The sequence below is a fragment of the Lacerta agilis genome, chromosome 1 (genome assembly GCF_009819535.1).
Source record: "Lacerta agilis isolate rLacAgi1 chromosome 1, rLacAgi1.pri, whole genome shotgun sequence".
Classification (NCBI taxonomy): Eukaryota; Metazoa; Chordata; class Lepidosauria; order Squamata; family Lacertidae; genus Lacerta; species Lacerta agilis.
The window spans coordinates 15,070,529-15,085,329 of NC_046312.1; the positions used below are offsets into that span (position 1 = coordinate 15,070,529).

At 41.4% G+C, this 14,801-nt stretch overlaps 1 protein-coding gene across 8 annotated transcripts in view; it reads right to left on the reverse strand.

Annotated features, from left to right (window-relative positions):
* Positions 1 to 14,801, reverse strand: part of PPP2R5C (protein phosphatase 2 regulatory subunit B'gamma) — a 75,397-nt gene that overhangs the window by 35,534 nt on the left and 25,062 nt on the right. For 2 of the 8 annotated variants that reach the window (XM_033139614.1, XM_033139597.1), the window contains exon 1: positions 9,089 to 9,259. The exons of the other annotated variants lie outside the window; for them this stretch is intronic. In XM_033139614.1, the coding sequence (XP_032995505.1) occupies positions 9,089 to 9,182 (94 nt within the window). In that variant the 5' untranslated portion in view covers positions 9,183 to 9,259. Of the gene's footprint in view, positions 1 to 9,088; positions 9,260 to 14,801 lie in introns of those variants that run through there. 8 annotated transcript variants of the gene reach the window in all.

Here is a 14,801-nt window from a genome sequence, read left to right on the forward strand (position 1 = left end):
CAATCAGAATTCTGTTGCACTCCTAATCTGAATTCTTAAGTCCTGGTCTGATGTATCATTTTACTATTTTAAGTGAAGTTATAGAAGAGTTCTGGTTTTTATAAATTCCAACAACAATGGGTGTGTGAGTATGGATAGATAGTAGGTAAGTGTTGTTATATTTGTACTTCCTGTTCATTACTGAGATTCTCAGATCATGGTCACTGCGTGGGAGGCTGATGCTTGAAAGACTTTCACATGGCAGCTGTTCCAAGCAGCAGCCATAACACGGGTCTCTCTCACCACACAGACTGCTTGCATAGCATGGGAATCTTGGGTGTTGAATGCTATGGCCACTGCAATGTAAGAAATAAAGTGGCAGCAAAGGAGGAGGAGGAGGAGCAGCTAGAATATGGTTCACAATGCAGTGTTTAGGAATTGCTGATCCAACAGCAAAGGTACTCAGAAACCTAGGTGCCTGGTAGCCTCAAGTGATATATTTGTAAGCAACGATCTGAACATTGATCAGAATCTTGAGTCTTTATGAGTATAGTCTTCATTAGGAGTTATGCAATGGCTGCGCAGGACATAAGAGTGACCCTTCACTGTTCTCCCTCTACCCAGCATCGCATCTGATGGTTTTCAGTACCACCAATAGTGCTGACAGAAGGGTTTTAACTCTCCAGCCTAGAACCTTCTCCTTCCAATTCTGAATCTCCACGTGCCTTTTGGATATTTCAATGCTTTGTCATCATTTCAAACCCCTTCTGAGCACAATTCAAAGTGTTGGTGCTGAGCTTTAAAGCGCTAAACGGCCTTGGCCCAGTATACCTGAAGGCGCGTCTCCACCCCATCATTCACTGAGGTCCCACTTGTGAGGGTCTTCTGGCGGTTCCCTCACTGTGAGAAGTGATGTTACAGGGAACCAGGCAGAGGGCCTTCTCGGCAGTGGCACCCTCTCTGTGGAACGCACTCCCATCAAATGTCAAGGAAATAAAAGAACTACACAACTTTTAGAAGACATCTGGAAGTTTTTTAAATGTTCGACATCCTCCATGAAGGATTCCCATTGGCCACTATGGGAACAGGATGTTGGACTAGATGGGCCACTGGTGTGATCCAGCTGGGCTGTACTTTCTCCCAGCTCTCTTCCCTCAATGACAATATCCTCCACCCTATTGATCTGGCAAAAAGCCATGGGTTTATCTTTAACTCATCCTTCTTTTGCTGCCTGTTACCAAATCACATCATGTCTCCCTATGCAACATTTAAAAAATGAGACAAAAACTCTGGTCCATCCCCAGCCATCTCTCATTTCTCACCTTGCATTTTCTCTTTTCTGTTGTCTTACATCTGTTCCTTCACCTCTATCCAGCACTCTGCTGTCAAAATAATTCACTTCTCTCATTCCTCCAACCATACAAGTCTCTTTTAAATCCCTACACAGGTTAGCTTTCCATTCATAGATTCTGCACATTCTTATTGTCTTTACCTTAAAAAAAAATCTCCGTGGCCCACATCTCACCATTGTAATCTCATCCAGGTTCAAACTCCAAAGGCCCCCGTCAAAAAATTCTTCCTTTTCTCCCTTGTTCATTCTGCCTGAAACTGCATCCCAGAAATGATCTATGGTGTCACTTATCGCTTCCTTTAAACTCTTCTTCAAAATCCAATTTTTCTGAGAAGCCTCTAGTTCCCATTCCCTACTGTATCTAAGAATTACTGTACCTAATTACATGTACACATCACATAGTTTCCCTCTTTCTATTCCTGCTTCCAGCTTCAGTCTTTTCTTGTTGTCTCCTTTATGCCATTTTCTAGATTGTAAACCTCTCGGGGCACAGACTTGTCTTTTCATTCTTTGCACACTATGTTCATGGATGCTGTAACAGCATAATTGTAAAAAATAAAAAAACTGCAAGAGTCCAAAAATGTAAGTGTCATGAGGAAATCACCAGGATTCTGTATGAAAGAACAGAAACTAGAGTTGCTTCAGGCTCCAAGTTTTCCTATCGAATCCCCTAAACAGTTAATTAACACCATCATTGGGGACACATGAAACTAAAGGAGATGGGCTGGTATCAGTAACATTATAGTACTACTCCTGTATCCAGTGTGGTCCAAATGTATTAGAAAAAGGAAAAAGAACCAAACAAGTCTTTTCTTCTTTCTTTTTTAATTGGGCTAGCAATAGGAGCCATGCAGACATAGTGGGGAATTAACTGGGTGTGGTTTTCGCTTGCAAAACAATCCTGTCCACTAACGGGCCACATCGATGTGTAAATCAGCAAAGACTGCCTCCCCAAAGATTGGAATAGTTTTTATTTTATATTTAATTGTTGTTTTGTATTGATTTTTTTTTTACTGTACATCACCTTGGTGATACAATAGAGGCAGTGTATTTTAAAATAAGTAAATAATGGAAAACAGAGGCCAAGCAGCCTCACCCAAAAAGGATTGGCGTACTAGCCAATCACAATATGACAGAAGAATTTTAATCTCTCGAACAGGTAGGAACACACACTTCATACAACAGCCCCACCCACTTTATTTTGTGCATCCTGCTTTTGCACAGGCGTGCCTTTCTGCCCTTTGACGAAAAGCAATGATCAATAAAGGAATGAAGTGGTAGATGTTTGCAGGGTTGACAAATGTTGTCCCCCACCCCACCCCCAAGGATTCAAACTGAACTACTGGCTGTAGTGATCTTCCCAAACCAAAGTATGCTGTACACAGTTAACAACTGTCACCAGAGAAATCTCCTTAAGCAATAGAAGGGTGTGCTAGGCCTTTCAGCCAGCGCATATTTAGTAACTTCGAAAACAAGTAGCACACTATGACTGAAAGTCTGTCAGCATCAGAATGGCAGGTCACAACTTGCTTGTTCCAGCCGGAGTGGGATATGTTTCGGAAAGCTGCCTAAAAAAGGCTGGCATTCACGACACAATTAGCATAATACTGGTTTTCATACCACGAGATAAACTGTTGAAATTTGCTAAATAACATGGTGGTTCTCTGTGGAATTCAAACTCTAAAAACGGCCTATCTTGAGCTAAATACAAAATTGGGGGTGGGGAATAACCCACCTGGTAACAGCACTAAGAAACAATGATACTGGTAGTAAGTAGGCAGGCTATTCCTGATTTGACATTCCTGTGCAAAGCTACGGGACCTTTGAAATCATGAGAGCAACTGAACATCGTAGGGCTGCATTACTGCTTCTTGGCTTGAGAGAGGAGTGCAAGACCTATCGCACTGTCACCCTAGGTTTCAAAAGCCTGGGAAGTATGGCAGGATGGACAGCAGAGAGTGTGAGAACAGGGGAACAAGGAAGACAGCAGAGAAAGGAGTGGGCAAACACTCATTGGTTAATTATATATCAAAAGTTGGGGTGGCATAGTCACAGGCTCAAGCTATGTGCATCTCACCACCACGATGCACTTATTTCACAGCTTTAAGCAAGCCAGTGTGTCCTAGCCCCACCCCTGAATCTGTGATATGGGTTAATAATATGGACCACCCTTACAAATCTTGTAAGGATTATCACAATATAAGGTGTGAAGTGCTTTGAATGCTTAAGGCTGCATAAATGCTTATCTTTATTAGTAGTATTGCAGGTTTTAACAGGGTCCTGAATGCCAACAGGGATTTTTGTCACCCTTTTATAGAACAACAATGCAGATACAGAGTGATACAGTGGCACTGTCAAGCTGTATTTTCACCAATTGCTGCACTAATTTCTAATGAAATATATACACTGCAAGCCAGTATGCAGCCCTCTTGGGAGAAGGGAAGAGGTCCTCCAACAGACACTAAACCAGGCATAGGCAAACTCGGCCCTCCAGATGTTTTGAGACTACAGTTCCCATGATCCCTGACCACAGGTCCTGTTAGCTAGGGATGATGGGAGTTGTAGTCCCAAAACACCTGGAGGGCCAAGTTTGCCTATGCCTGCACTAAACTATGAACCTCACTGGCTGGCCTGGAGAAGTCACTTTCAGCATAATCTACAACTCTGAAGACATAGGAGATGGAGTAGGATACAAATCTAAACAATAAATACTAAGATTGGACAAAGGCAACATCTCTTAAAACTGGTTGGCTTTCCGCTTCATCGCCTATCCACATTGAACTTGTTTTATCACAGCCTGGCTTGATCTGAGTGGCATCCATATCTGATGCACCCAGCATTTATTAAATGGTATTCCACCACTTCCAAGTTCATGTGAATGCTTTTTCAGTTGCTGCATGAACTCTTTTACATTTAACTGATCAAGATCAGAGGGAAGCTGTTGCATCTTTATTATCTAGTTAAGTGTTACATCACATGCATTAGATCCACTTTCAACGCCAGTGTGTGAGTCAGCAAGCTGATCTGTAAGGACTACTCCACAAATCCAGTTTATCATAGGCACACTCATAACCAAACTAAACAATGATCTCTAGATGAATAATAAGCTAGCAGGAACTGGGCTCTTTGCCCCTTTCTCTTCCGCCCCCAACTATCCCTCATGAATCTTACTCAACATTTCTCACTCTGAGCACGTTTTTAATTCGTACATTATACTTATTTTCCTAATGAAAAACTATGATAAATGAAATTGGTTGTGAACTAACATTTGAGTCCAGTTAAATATATAGACTAAATAGACAATGCTGTAGAACACTATTTATATGGTATTCTCCACAAGGAAAAAATAATCTGTCAGTGCCAGATTGTAACCCTGTGGGAAGCATCTTTTTTTTAATTAGACGGTGCCTGGTAACCTACCTCACAGGGTTGTTATGAAGATAAAATGGGAAAGGGAAAACAATGCACACCACCTTGAGCCCCCTGGAGTAACACGTGGCATAAAAGCGTAATAAATATTATGCACCCCTTAAAATGTCTTACAGTGTTTATCTTTCAAGGAGCTAACAGCTATTTGCCCTGATTGTAACTGCCTCCCGCCCCTCCCCCGTACTTTTGTCATTATCTCAATCTAGTTAATGTAATCTACCTTTTGGGTAGACCCAGGAGCTGTTCTGAGTATGCTCATGGCTACTTCCTTCAAGACCACACCTCCAAACAGCTTGAATAACACTTTGTAGGCAAAACAAAATAAAATAAAAAATTCCTTCCAGTAGCACCTTAGAGACCAACTAAGTTTGTTCTTGGTATGAGCTTTCGTGTGCATGCACACTTCTTCAGATACTTTGTAGGCAGGCAGGCAAGAGGGAGTCTGCTAGTTTGAGCAGCTTGGTTTTCTTTCTTTACAACTAGTATTTGTTCACACACACACACACACACACACAGAGAGAGAGAGAGAGAGAGAGAGAGAGAAGAGCAAATGTGGACAGAGCAAAACAAAGGGTGTGAATTTTCTCAGGGAGGAAGGGAAGGCACTCCTCATCTTCCCTGAACATCTCCTCTGGCTTGCTCCTGTGCTACCTAGTGACCAGGAAGCACAGAAATGCTCTCCACTCTCCTCCCACAGATTCATTATTTCTGTTTCCAGTCCAGAGTATCTCCTCCCCACTGTGTGTGTGTGTGTGCAACAGAGCTACAGGTGAGTGTGTGCTAGTGTCAGGTGTGAGTGTGTGTGCCTGCATTAAGTGTAACTATGTGTGAGAGAGGGGAAATTGTTTGCAACAGGTCCTGCCTTCACCCCGCCAGATTAATTGGGCACACATTGTCACAGGATGCCCCTCTTGCTTAAATTTGTGCAAGGATACAGTGGATTACCACGAGTAGTTGGTGGTGACAATATAAAATCCATGGGTTTCACCATACTGTTTCCTGTACATTTTCCTTCTCTGGATGACACTTGGCAAGAGTATTGTCTTCACGCATTTCCCCCTCAAACCACCAGAGCAGGGGTCGGCAAACTAAGGCCTGCGGGCCGGATCAGGCCCAATTGCCTTCAGGATCCAGTCCGCGAACTGTCCGTGGATAGGCGTGGGGATTCTGTTTATTCAGGCTGTGCCATTCCCCCCCCCCCCGCACGCCATTCCATTTCCCCCCCTCTCCCTCACACACACCACCACAACCCTCCCTCCTCCTGGCTTTTCCCCGCCCTGCCTAGAGGAGGAAGGGGGCTGGGCTGAGCTGGCTGAACGCCATTTTAAGCAGCCCCTCTCTGGCGCCAGCCCTTTCCTGATGCTCATCTTCCCTCCGCCGCCCTGGTGCTCCTGTGGGCCAAAGAGCAGAGCAGACGAGCTCCCTCTGCCTACCCATGAGAAGCAGCAGCAGTGGCGGTGGCAGCCCCTGGGAAGGTAAGCGCAGCGGCTGGGGCTGGGGAGGAGGACTACTTGCCCCTCTCACCTCTTCTTCCAGCTCCCCCCCCCCCCCCGGTGCCGCTTCTCTGGCCCGCCACAAGGTCTGAGGGACAGTGGACTGGCCCATGGCTAAAAATATTTGCCGACTCCTGCATCAGACGATAAAGTGTTGCTCTGGGGCCATAATTTAAAATTCCTCTCCTTTACCATAGACTCATTGTTTGGTGCTGTTGTTGCTGCTGGGTACATTATTCTCTGTACTTATACCAAAAATGGGATTCACTTCCACTGCTTGCAGCAGAAATGGGGTGGGAGAATCCAGTAGCACTTTAAATACTACAGCAAAAGTATTGTACAGTATTACTGCATAACTGATTCATGGATTATCAAGAACGATGCATCTGATGAAGTGGAGTCCAGCCTAAGAAAACTATGCCATTTTATATTTTGTTTAGTTTTTAAGGTGACAGTATTACTGTATATTCTGGTGTATAAGACTACTTTTTAATCCAAGAAAATCTTCTCAAAAGTCGGGGGTCGTCTTATATGCCGGGAGGAAAATCTGCGGTCGAGTATATCTAAAACTTTATATTTTAACTGGAAAAGTTGGGGGTCGTCTTATACGCTGGAAAATATGGTATCCTTTCTGTTGTTTTGCTAAAATTGTACTGTGACCTACTTTACAGGGTTGTTGAGAAGATAAAAGACTGTAAGACACTTAGGTAAATTTTAAAAGCTGGGATGGGGGGGGGAGGAGAATAATCTTTTCCTACGGGTTTGGAAATTTAGGGGGTCCCTTCTTAACAGTTCTGTGTGGCCAATTCCAGCTGCAATCCTGAACCTGCTTATTAGGTAGCAACCACATTGGAATTCCCCATGGGGTTTACTTCTGAGTAACATATGGCTATTATGGCATGAACACACACTAGAAATTGTGACAGCGGGTACCCATTCTGTACCAAGATAAAATATTTAGGCGCCAAGTTATTATTACAACTGCAATGATGCAGTGTCCACTATTTGCAAAGCAGGTGAATAGCGAGAGAACTGGAAAAAGTGGAAGCCATACAACTTTCCTCTCAGCAGAAAAGCAACTGTGACAGCAGGAACTTCTCCTGAATGATACTTTTCAGTTTAATTAGGTGCTATTTGTAAAGCAGATACATTAACCTATGTATCCACAGTACCTTGCAATGAAGGAGGATGGGGAGAAAATCAGAATTCGGAAGCATCCCCATGACCTCTCGTTGACAACAAAGGCCTGACATCTTTGTATTCCCACCAAGTCTAGTGGGCATTAGACGCCACTAGTTACACACAACTGTTTGGTCCCAATTACAAATACGAGTTGGGAAGCTATTTCAAGAGCAAAGAAACTTGTAAAAAAAAGTCGGTAGTGTGTAAGAAAAGAAGAATGGACTGGCCTGGCAATTTAGGTTTTTCAGCACACTCTACTTTAGTGCAAGTTAAAACGGTTTCAGTATTTGTCAAAGAATGAAAGTCCTGGAGGTGGTTTGCCCTAATTTTTAAAAAAGTCACTGCTAGAGTTTGAGGGTCACTATGGAAAGGACATAACTATGAACCCTAAAGTTAAGGGTTTTAAACTGCAAGTCCTGAACAGTCCATTAGTGTTGTTGTTTTTAAGAAATAACTTTTGTAGTGAAAGCACACATCAATTATAATACAAACATAAATAAACTCTTCTATCAGTAAAGTGAGCAAACTACAGCCAGAAGAGAAATAAATGCAGGAAATACAATGTTCCTTTGCATTTTTTTAAATTAAATGTACATAATTTTATAACAAAGACAAGAAATGTGTAAGATCACTCCTTGCTAAATTTTATTTTTGGAAGTCTCCATCATGTAAAGCTTAGAAATCTTTCTCTGCCAGGTAGTCCTGAATGTATCAAGAATGCTGATAAGGGAGTGGGGAACGGTGTATGTTTATAATGCCATTAGTTTGCTAGTAAAACTAGAGGAGATGCCACCCAGTAATCCTGTAACAATACTGGCGTTTGAGATTGTAGTTTCAAAGAGAAACACTAAATCAGTATCTTGGCTAATGTTTGATTTGTTCAGAAGCCATGAATCAATGAATCCCACAAGTGTTTGAAACAAAGCGAACTGGAATCAAATTCAAGAGAATTTAGGAATTGTTTAAGGTACTGTACTTAAAAACACACTACAGATTTCTAAGATGCCCAATGGCAGAATACACTCATGCTTTCTATAATCATTGCTCCACACAGCAATGTAAAATTGTTTTAAGATTCACAATGTCAGCACTGTACGTTTCAAAAAGCATATTTCGTTGGATGTTTCCTAAAAATATAGTGGCTGCCTTCTATAATGCAATGGACTGTATCACTCAGTCACACTTTCCTGTTTAGTTGCAAACCTAAACAGCAGCCATAAATGAACCCTCACTTGTATACACAAAAATCCTTTTACTGCATGTTATCGCTCAAATATGCCACAAAGAGCTGCAATTCTCTGAAAGAACTGCTGTGTAACTTAAGTGCCCTGCCTCTCTTCCCTCCAACTCCCCCCCCCCCTTTCTGGGGTAGTGACTTCACATCCTTTGACATCAGCCTGAAAGTGGGGGGAGGGGAGCACTAGGGCAGAAAGCAGCAAAACCTGTTTAACGATGCAAGCAGCCCTTCCGATTCTTACATCTTTTTAAGATTTAGTGGAACTCCCCTATATTTTTCCAACTTTAATAAATCTGCATCGGAACAAAAATGGATTCTGCTACAAAGGACTTCCTGCTTTCCTTATCCGAGAATCACAATAGCTTTTTATTACCAAGCCACAGAGGGTTACAATTCATTCAAACACAAATAACTCACCTCGAATATGCAGAAGGGCCACGGGCTGAAATGGCCCGTTTGAATTGGCTGCGTCCACCACCATCCTGCTGCCAGCTTTATTACATGTCAACATCTAGGCTTCAGCAGGGAAAGCGGTGTACTCCTTAAGGCAAGAAACCAGCCTCCATTTTAGTTTTAAAAAAAAGAAACTGAAGCTCTCTGCAGCTGGAGGGAACTGGCTAGTTAGTGATGTCAGCAGAGTGGAGAAAGCTGATTGGCCAAATGCACCAACTTAAAATGACTCTGAAAAGCCGCAAATGAAAAGAGCTCTCTGTGTGGCTGTCACCGTGCATTAAGCTTGTACATTTGTCAGCTCTCTTGTACTTCCATTCATCATTAGTAAATGAATGCCCAGACTACTGTTTGAAAATACAAGCACTAAACCTTCCGAGCAAACAAGTATATCATGGAGTTAACTTTCACTTCACAAAAGGAGGGCTAGGATTTTTTCAGAGTCTATTTGTGTGATCAGCCAGCAAAGATCCACAAATAGATGCACTGTCTCAATTTTCTATTTCAGCAGTATTTCATGAATGCATTAAATGTTTCCCCTTTCTTCTTCAAAATGAACTGCGCAAGCTTGCAAACTGTGTGCACGGGCTCTGTGCTATTTGCCTTATGATTGCTTTAGCACGAATACAAATATTTTAGCTCTTCCCCCCAAAAGGCACACAACGTACGCACACACACAAAACTTTTAAAAGTTTGCAAGCAATTATATTACGTAAATTTCATCACACACTTAAACATAATACAGACATTCATAGCATCATACTAGAGGTTTGCTACAGGACCCCAACACAATCCCCATGCTCCACTATTATTTATTTATAATTTATTTATTGCATTTATATCCCACTCACATGCCCCCGCTCCATTTTATCCTCACAACAACCCTGTGAGGTAGGTCAGGCTGAGAGGCATTGACTGGCCAAGATCACCCACTGAGTTTCATGGCCAAGTGAGGATTTGAACCCTAGTTTCTTCGGGGTCCTAGTCCAACATGCTAACCGCTACACCAACTTACAATCATTTAACGTTCAGCTTTATGTGGTTGGCAAAAAATAAAAAGCGGGCAAGGATCTGGGAAAGAAGATTTTGGCAATCCCGCTTACTGTTGAACTCATTGTGTTTAGGCATGATCCCTGGAACGTAAACCCTGTGTAAGTTGCAGGCTTACTGTACAGTGGTACCTCGGTTTAAGAACAGTCCAGTTTAAGAACGATTTGGTTTACAAACTCCACAAAAACGGAAATAGTGTCTTGGTTTGAGAACTTTACCTCGGTCTAAGAACAGAATCCAAACGGTGGAAGGGCACCGGCGGTGAGAGGCTTCATTAGGGAAAGCACGCCTTGGTTTAAGAATGGTTTCTGTTTAAGAATGGACTTCCAGAACAGATTAAGTTCATAAACCGAGGTACCACTGTATTACAAGATTCACCCAAAATGCAAGTTGTGGGGACAGGTCCGTTCAACAGAATGCAAACTTGGATAGTTCCTGAAATTTTATCATCCAGAATTTAATGTCTATAACGCTCTTGGCATCTGTCCCTTCCCAAGTTTCTATACACTACCTATTTCTCCAGGAAATGTTTTGCATTGGTTGTTGGTGGATTCTTGTGAACCATATTCACAGTGCAAGTCAGATATGCTTCAAATCTCATAAGGACTCAGCTTTATAAAACCAGGACCAGATGCAAAGCACAGTACATCAGGAACAATACAATGGGATTATAGGCCCACTGCAATGCCACATAATTGTACAGTTGGAAGGGACCCTGAGGATCATCTAGTCCAACCCCTTGCAACGCAGGAACACACAGCTGTCCCATATAGGGATCAAACCTGCAACCTTAGAGTTATCAGCACCACGCATTAACCAACTGAGTTAACCAGTTTTTTCAACAACAACAACAAAATCCAGTATGAAGTAGGCTGGCTTGGAAAGGGGGGTGATACGAGAAGTTCACACAAGCTCCAAAATATAATATTGTACTAGTAGGATTGTCATAGACTAACTCATATGTAGGAGCAAACGTGCCTCAATCTGAACTGAATAAACTGGTCAGCTTGAAACGTATCTACTTCAAGTGCGGAAAAGGAACAGTACTCTAGTCATTTAAGGCAAACCCCAGTAAAACCACCTTAAGACACAAATAGGTAATTGATGAATGCATTAAATTGCTTGTTTGACAAGAGCCAACAGGCTGTATTCAGTGTAGTGTTATGCATAATGTTCAGTTGGTGCTGCAAGGATTTATCCTTGTGCAATGGAACATTCTTCCCTTTTTCTCCCCCATGCACCCCCTAAATCTGTTCTGGAGGGGTCCCTTTACCCTCTGGAGCAGATTGAGGGACAGCACATGGCACACATAGGAGAGGGAAATCCCACTGGGCAAAAGCTAATCCTTGCACTATTTAGTTGAGTAAGTAAAATAGAGCTTCTCTGAACACGAGAAGAAAGTCTGCTGTGTCTTGCTTGCTATTCTCTTCCTTCAGTACTCGTTTATTGTTTGTATACCAATTACAGTGAAATTAACTTTAGAAGGCTCAACTAGTAAGCTGTGTAAAGAGACAAGATCAGTTTCGTTCCTGGATCATTCAGATATTATCTCCTTTCAGGGTGTTCAACCTACATCAATTTTGAGCTAATTTAAAGAAAGGATAATTTCAGATACAGGCTTGAAACATTTTCATGTCTAAAAATGTGAAGTATAAATATCAAACAAATACATTTGTAAAGGCACATGTAGCATATAATTACACTCACCAGGAGCTACAATATTTTGCAGTTCCCTGTTGAATGTACACTATGGCAAACCTTGGCTTACAGTATATATAAGTAACTTGGCAAATGGTCCTTGGAGCATAATTCTAATTGAATATAATACACCAAGTGTCACTAGCAAAACCAGGCCCCCAGGATGATGGGCAGGTTTATTAATACCCAATATGGAAGGAAGCAAAGGTAACGAGGAAGTCAATTTGATTACTATGCTTGTAATTCTGGAGATACAACATGAATAACAACCGGCATTAATGAAATGCAGGGCTTCACTACAAAAAATCATTATGCTGAAATAGCATCAGAAGTTTATCTCACTGGAACTGCATTATAGCCTTACAAGAGCTTCCCTTTCACCAGGCCCATCAGCATTCGATGGTAGAAATTACATTTCTGCTTCAGGAACAGAACCTGGAAAATATTTCTTAATTGTTGGATCAGAAACTTTTTAGACAGCATTAACAAATTTTCATATGCCTGAGCAAACAGAGTCTGACCAATCTGTATATAACAAACCCACCCTTTTCCAATTCTGCTAAGTAGATTAATTTAGAATCTATTGTTTGTACAGAAAACATATCCTGGCTTATTACGATGGTTAACAGTCATTAACTAGAGTTCTCCAGCTGGATACAATGGGAAATTCTAGATTAAGACAAGCAAGAATGAAGAATATTTGTATGCAAGGGCTTGGATAAGCAAGGGGCATACAAGCCAAATGATAATAAAAATGATGGTTGATGAAGCTAGCAGGGGCATAGCAAGGGGGGGGGGGCGCCCCAGGTTCCATAATGGAGGGGGTGACAAATGATCAAGGAACAATTTAAAAAAAAAAAAAAATTTAATGCCTGCTCCGAAGGTCTTATCTTACTATACTAGGGATTATATAGCTATATATGAAATTTCATGCATATCGGTTAATATCTTGACCCTCCTCCACCAAAATAGCTGTTCACTTGGCTGTTTTCCTATGTCATGAAGGCTGAAATTTCAGTTCAGAGAACACTTACTGTTCCCAACCCTAACCCTATGGAAAGCTATCTAATTAGACTTTAATTTGATTTTGAGATGTTTTTAGGAGGTAATTTAATTATTGTTTGATTTTATACCAATGTTATGTATCTGATGTTAGCCACCCTGAGCCCAACTTTGGCCGGGGAGGGTGGGATATAAATAAAAGTTTTTTAATTACTTGTTATTATTCCTTTGTAAGAAAATATGAAATAAACGTAAAACCATTTGGGGGGGGGATCAATGGGGGGGTTGACAAGAAATTTTCCGCACCGGGTACCACCTGACCTTCCCATGCCTTTGGGGGGTGTGAGTGACAATTATTATTTTTTTGCCCCCGGGTACCAATTTACCTTGCTACGCCCATGGAAGCTAGGGAAATATCATCTGAACCCTGCCAATGTTGGTATTCTGGTGCAACAAATTAAGTGGGCACAATCTGTCAATTCCCAGAGTTTATTCTAAACAATGATGCCTGCTAAGAAAACAGGGATCTTGATACAAGTAAAAAACGTGTTACAAAAAACAATGTTGTATTTTAATTTGACTGTTAGTGTCTGGAATCTAAATAGAAGACTCCTCAATTTGCTTACCCTTTATGAAGCTAGAGCTAAAACACACATTCACACAAATTTGACACTTGTCTGGAATGACAGACTGAACAAACAAAAGCCAAGTAATGCAAAATGTATTTTAAAAGGTGAAGTCTACAACTTGCTCTTAACATTTTAGGAAAGATAGTAAAAATATATATCCACTACTATATATACATGTCTGTGTTGGCACATTCGTTTGCTGTGACAACAGCATAAAATAGCACAACATTGGCATTCTATATTTTGAGATGTTTTGAGTAGCTCTGTTCAGCCTAACGCAGAAAGATTTGGACTACATTGTTAATTATAGTGACTAACAAATGTGAAAACTGCAACTAGCAACTTAATATGAATATATAGTATAATTTGAAACATCCCTTCCTGTCATCCTTCTCTGCAGGAATCAACTTAAAACTTGTAAAATGTGCAGTGCAACAAAAATAAACACCTCCCCTACAAAAAAGAGGCTAAATTGTTGTGAGGTTATTTATGTATGACATTTATTTCCCACCTTTCTTCTAAGGAGCTCAAGGTGGCATACAGTTCTCTTCCTCCCCATCTTTACCTCACAATAACCCTGAGAGGTAGGTTAGTCTGAGAGTGAATGACTGGCCCAAGTGAGCTTCGTGGCTGAGTGGGGATTTGAACCCTGGTTGCCCAGGTCTTAGTCTATCTAACATGCTAACCATTATACTACACTTAAATTACCATTTAAGTTTGAGGGAGGAAGGACTGTTAAAGCTGAATGTGTAGGGGGGATGGGGAATATGGATCTCTTTTCCCTGACACTAAAACTTGGGGCCATTCAATAAAATTAGTAGTTAGCTGCGGACTGACAAAAAGTACCGGTACTACACATTAACAAAAATAATTTATTACTGCTATCTAAAGTTGTGATAATGTTCTGTTTACAGCCACCTAATCCAGAGGCCAAGACAAGTTAATGAAAATTAGAATTATCTCTAAACTACCACAGCCAAAGACATCCCCCATATTCAGAGGCAGTATCTCACCTGGATACCAGATACACGGGGCATGCAAGTGGGTGGCTATCGCCATTTTTCTTTGCTTGGGAAGTTCCCTGGGCAGCTGGTTTGATCACAGCTGGGATCACAGTACTTACTGGACTAGGAACACTCTTGGCTTGGTTAAGAGGCAAGCATTTTTATTTATTTATTTTATTTTTACTCAAGTTCCTGAAAAGGTCGCAAGGATTTGTTGAGAGCTTGCATCCAGCCACCCATAGCAGTAGCATGAATAGACATTCTTTGGCTGAATGTATGATCAATACGTATTTATCT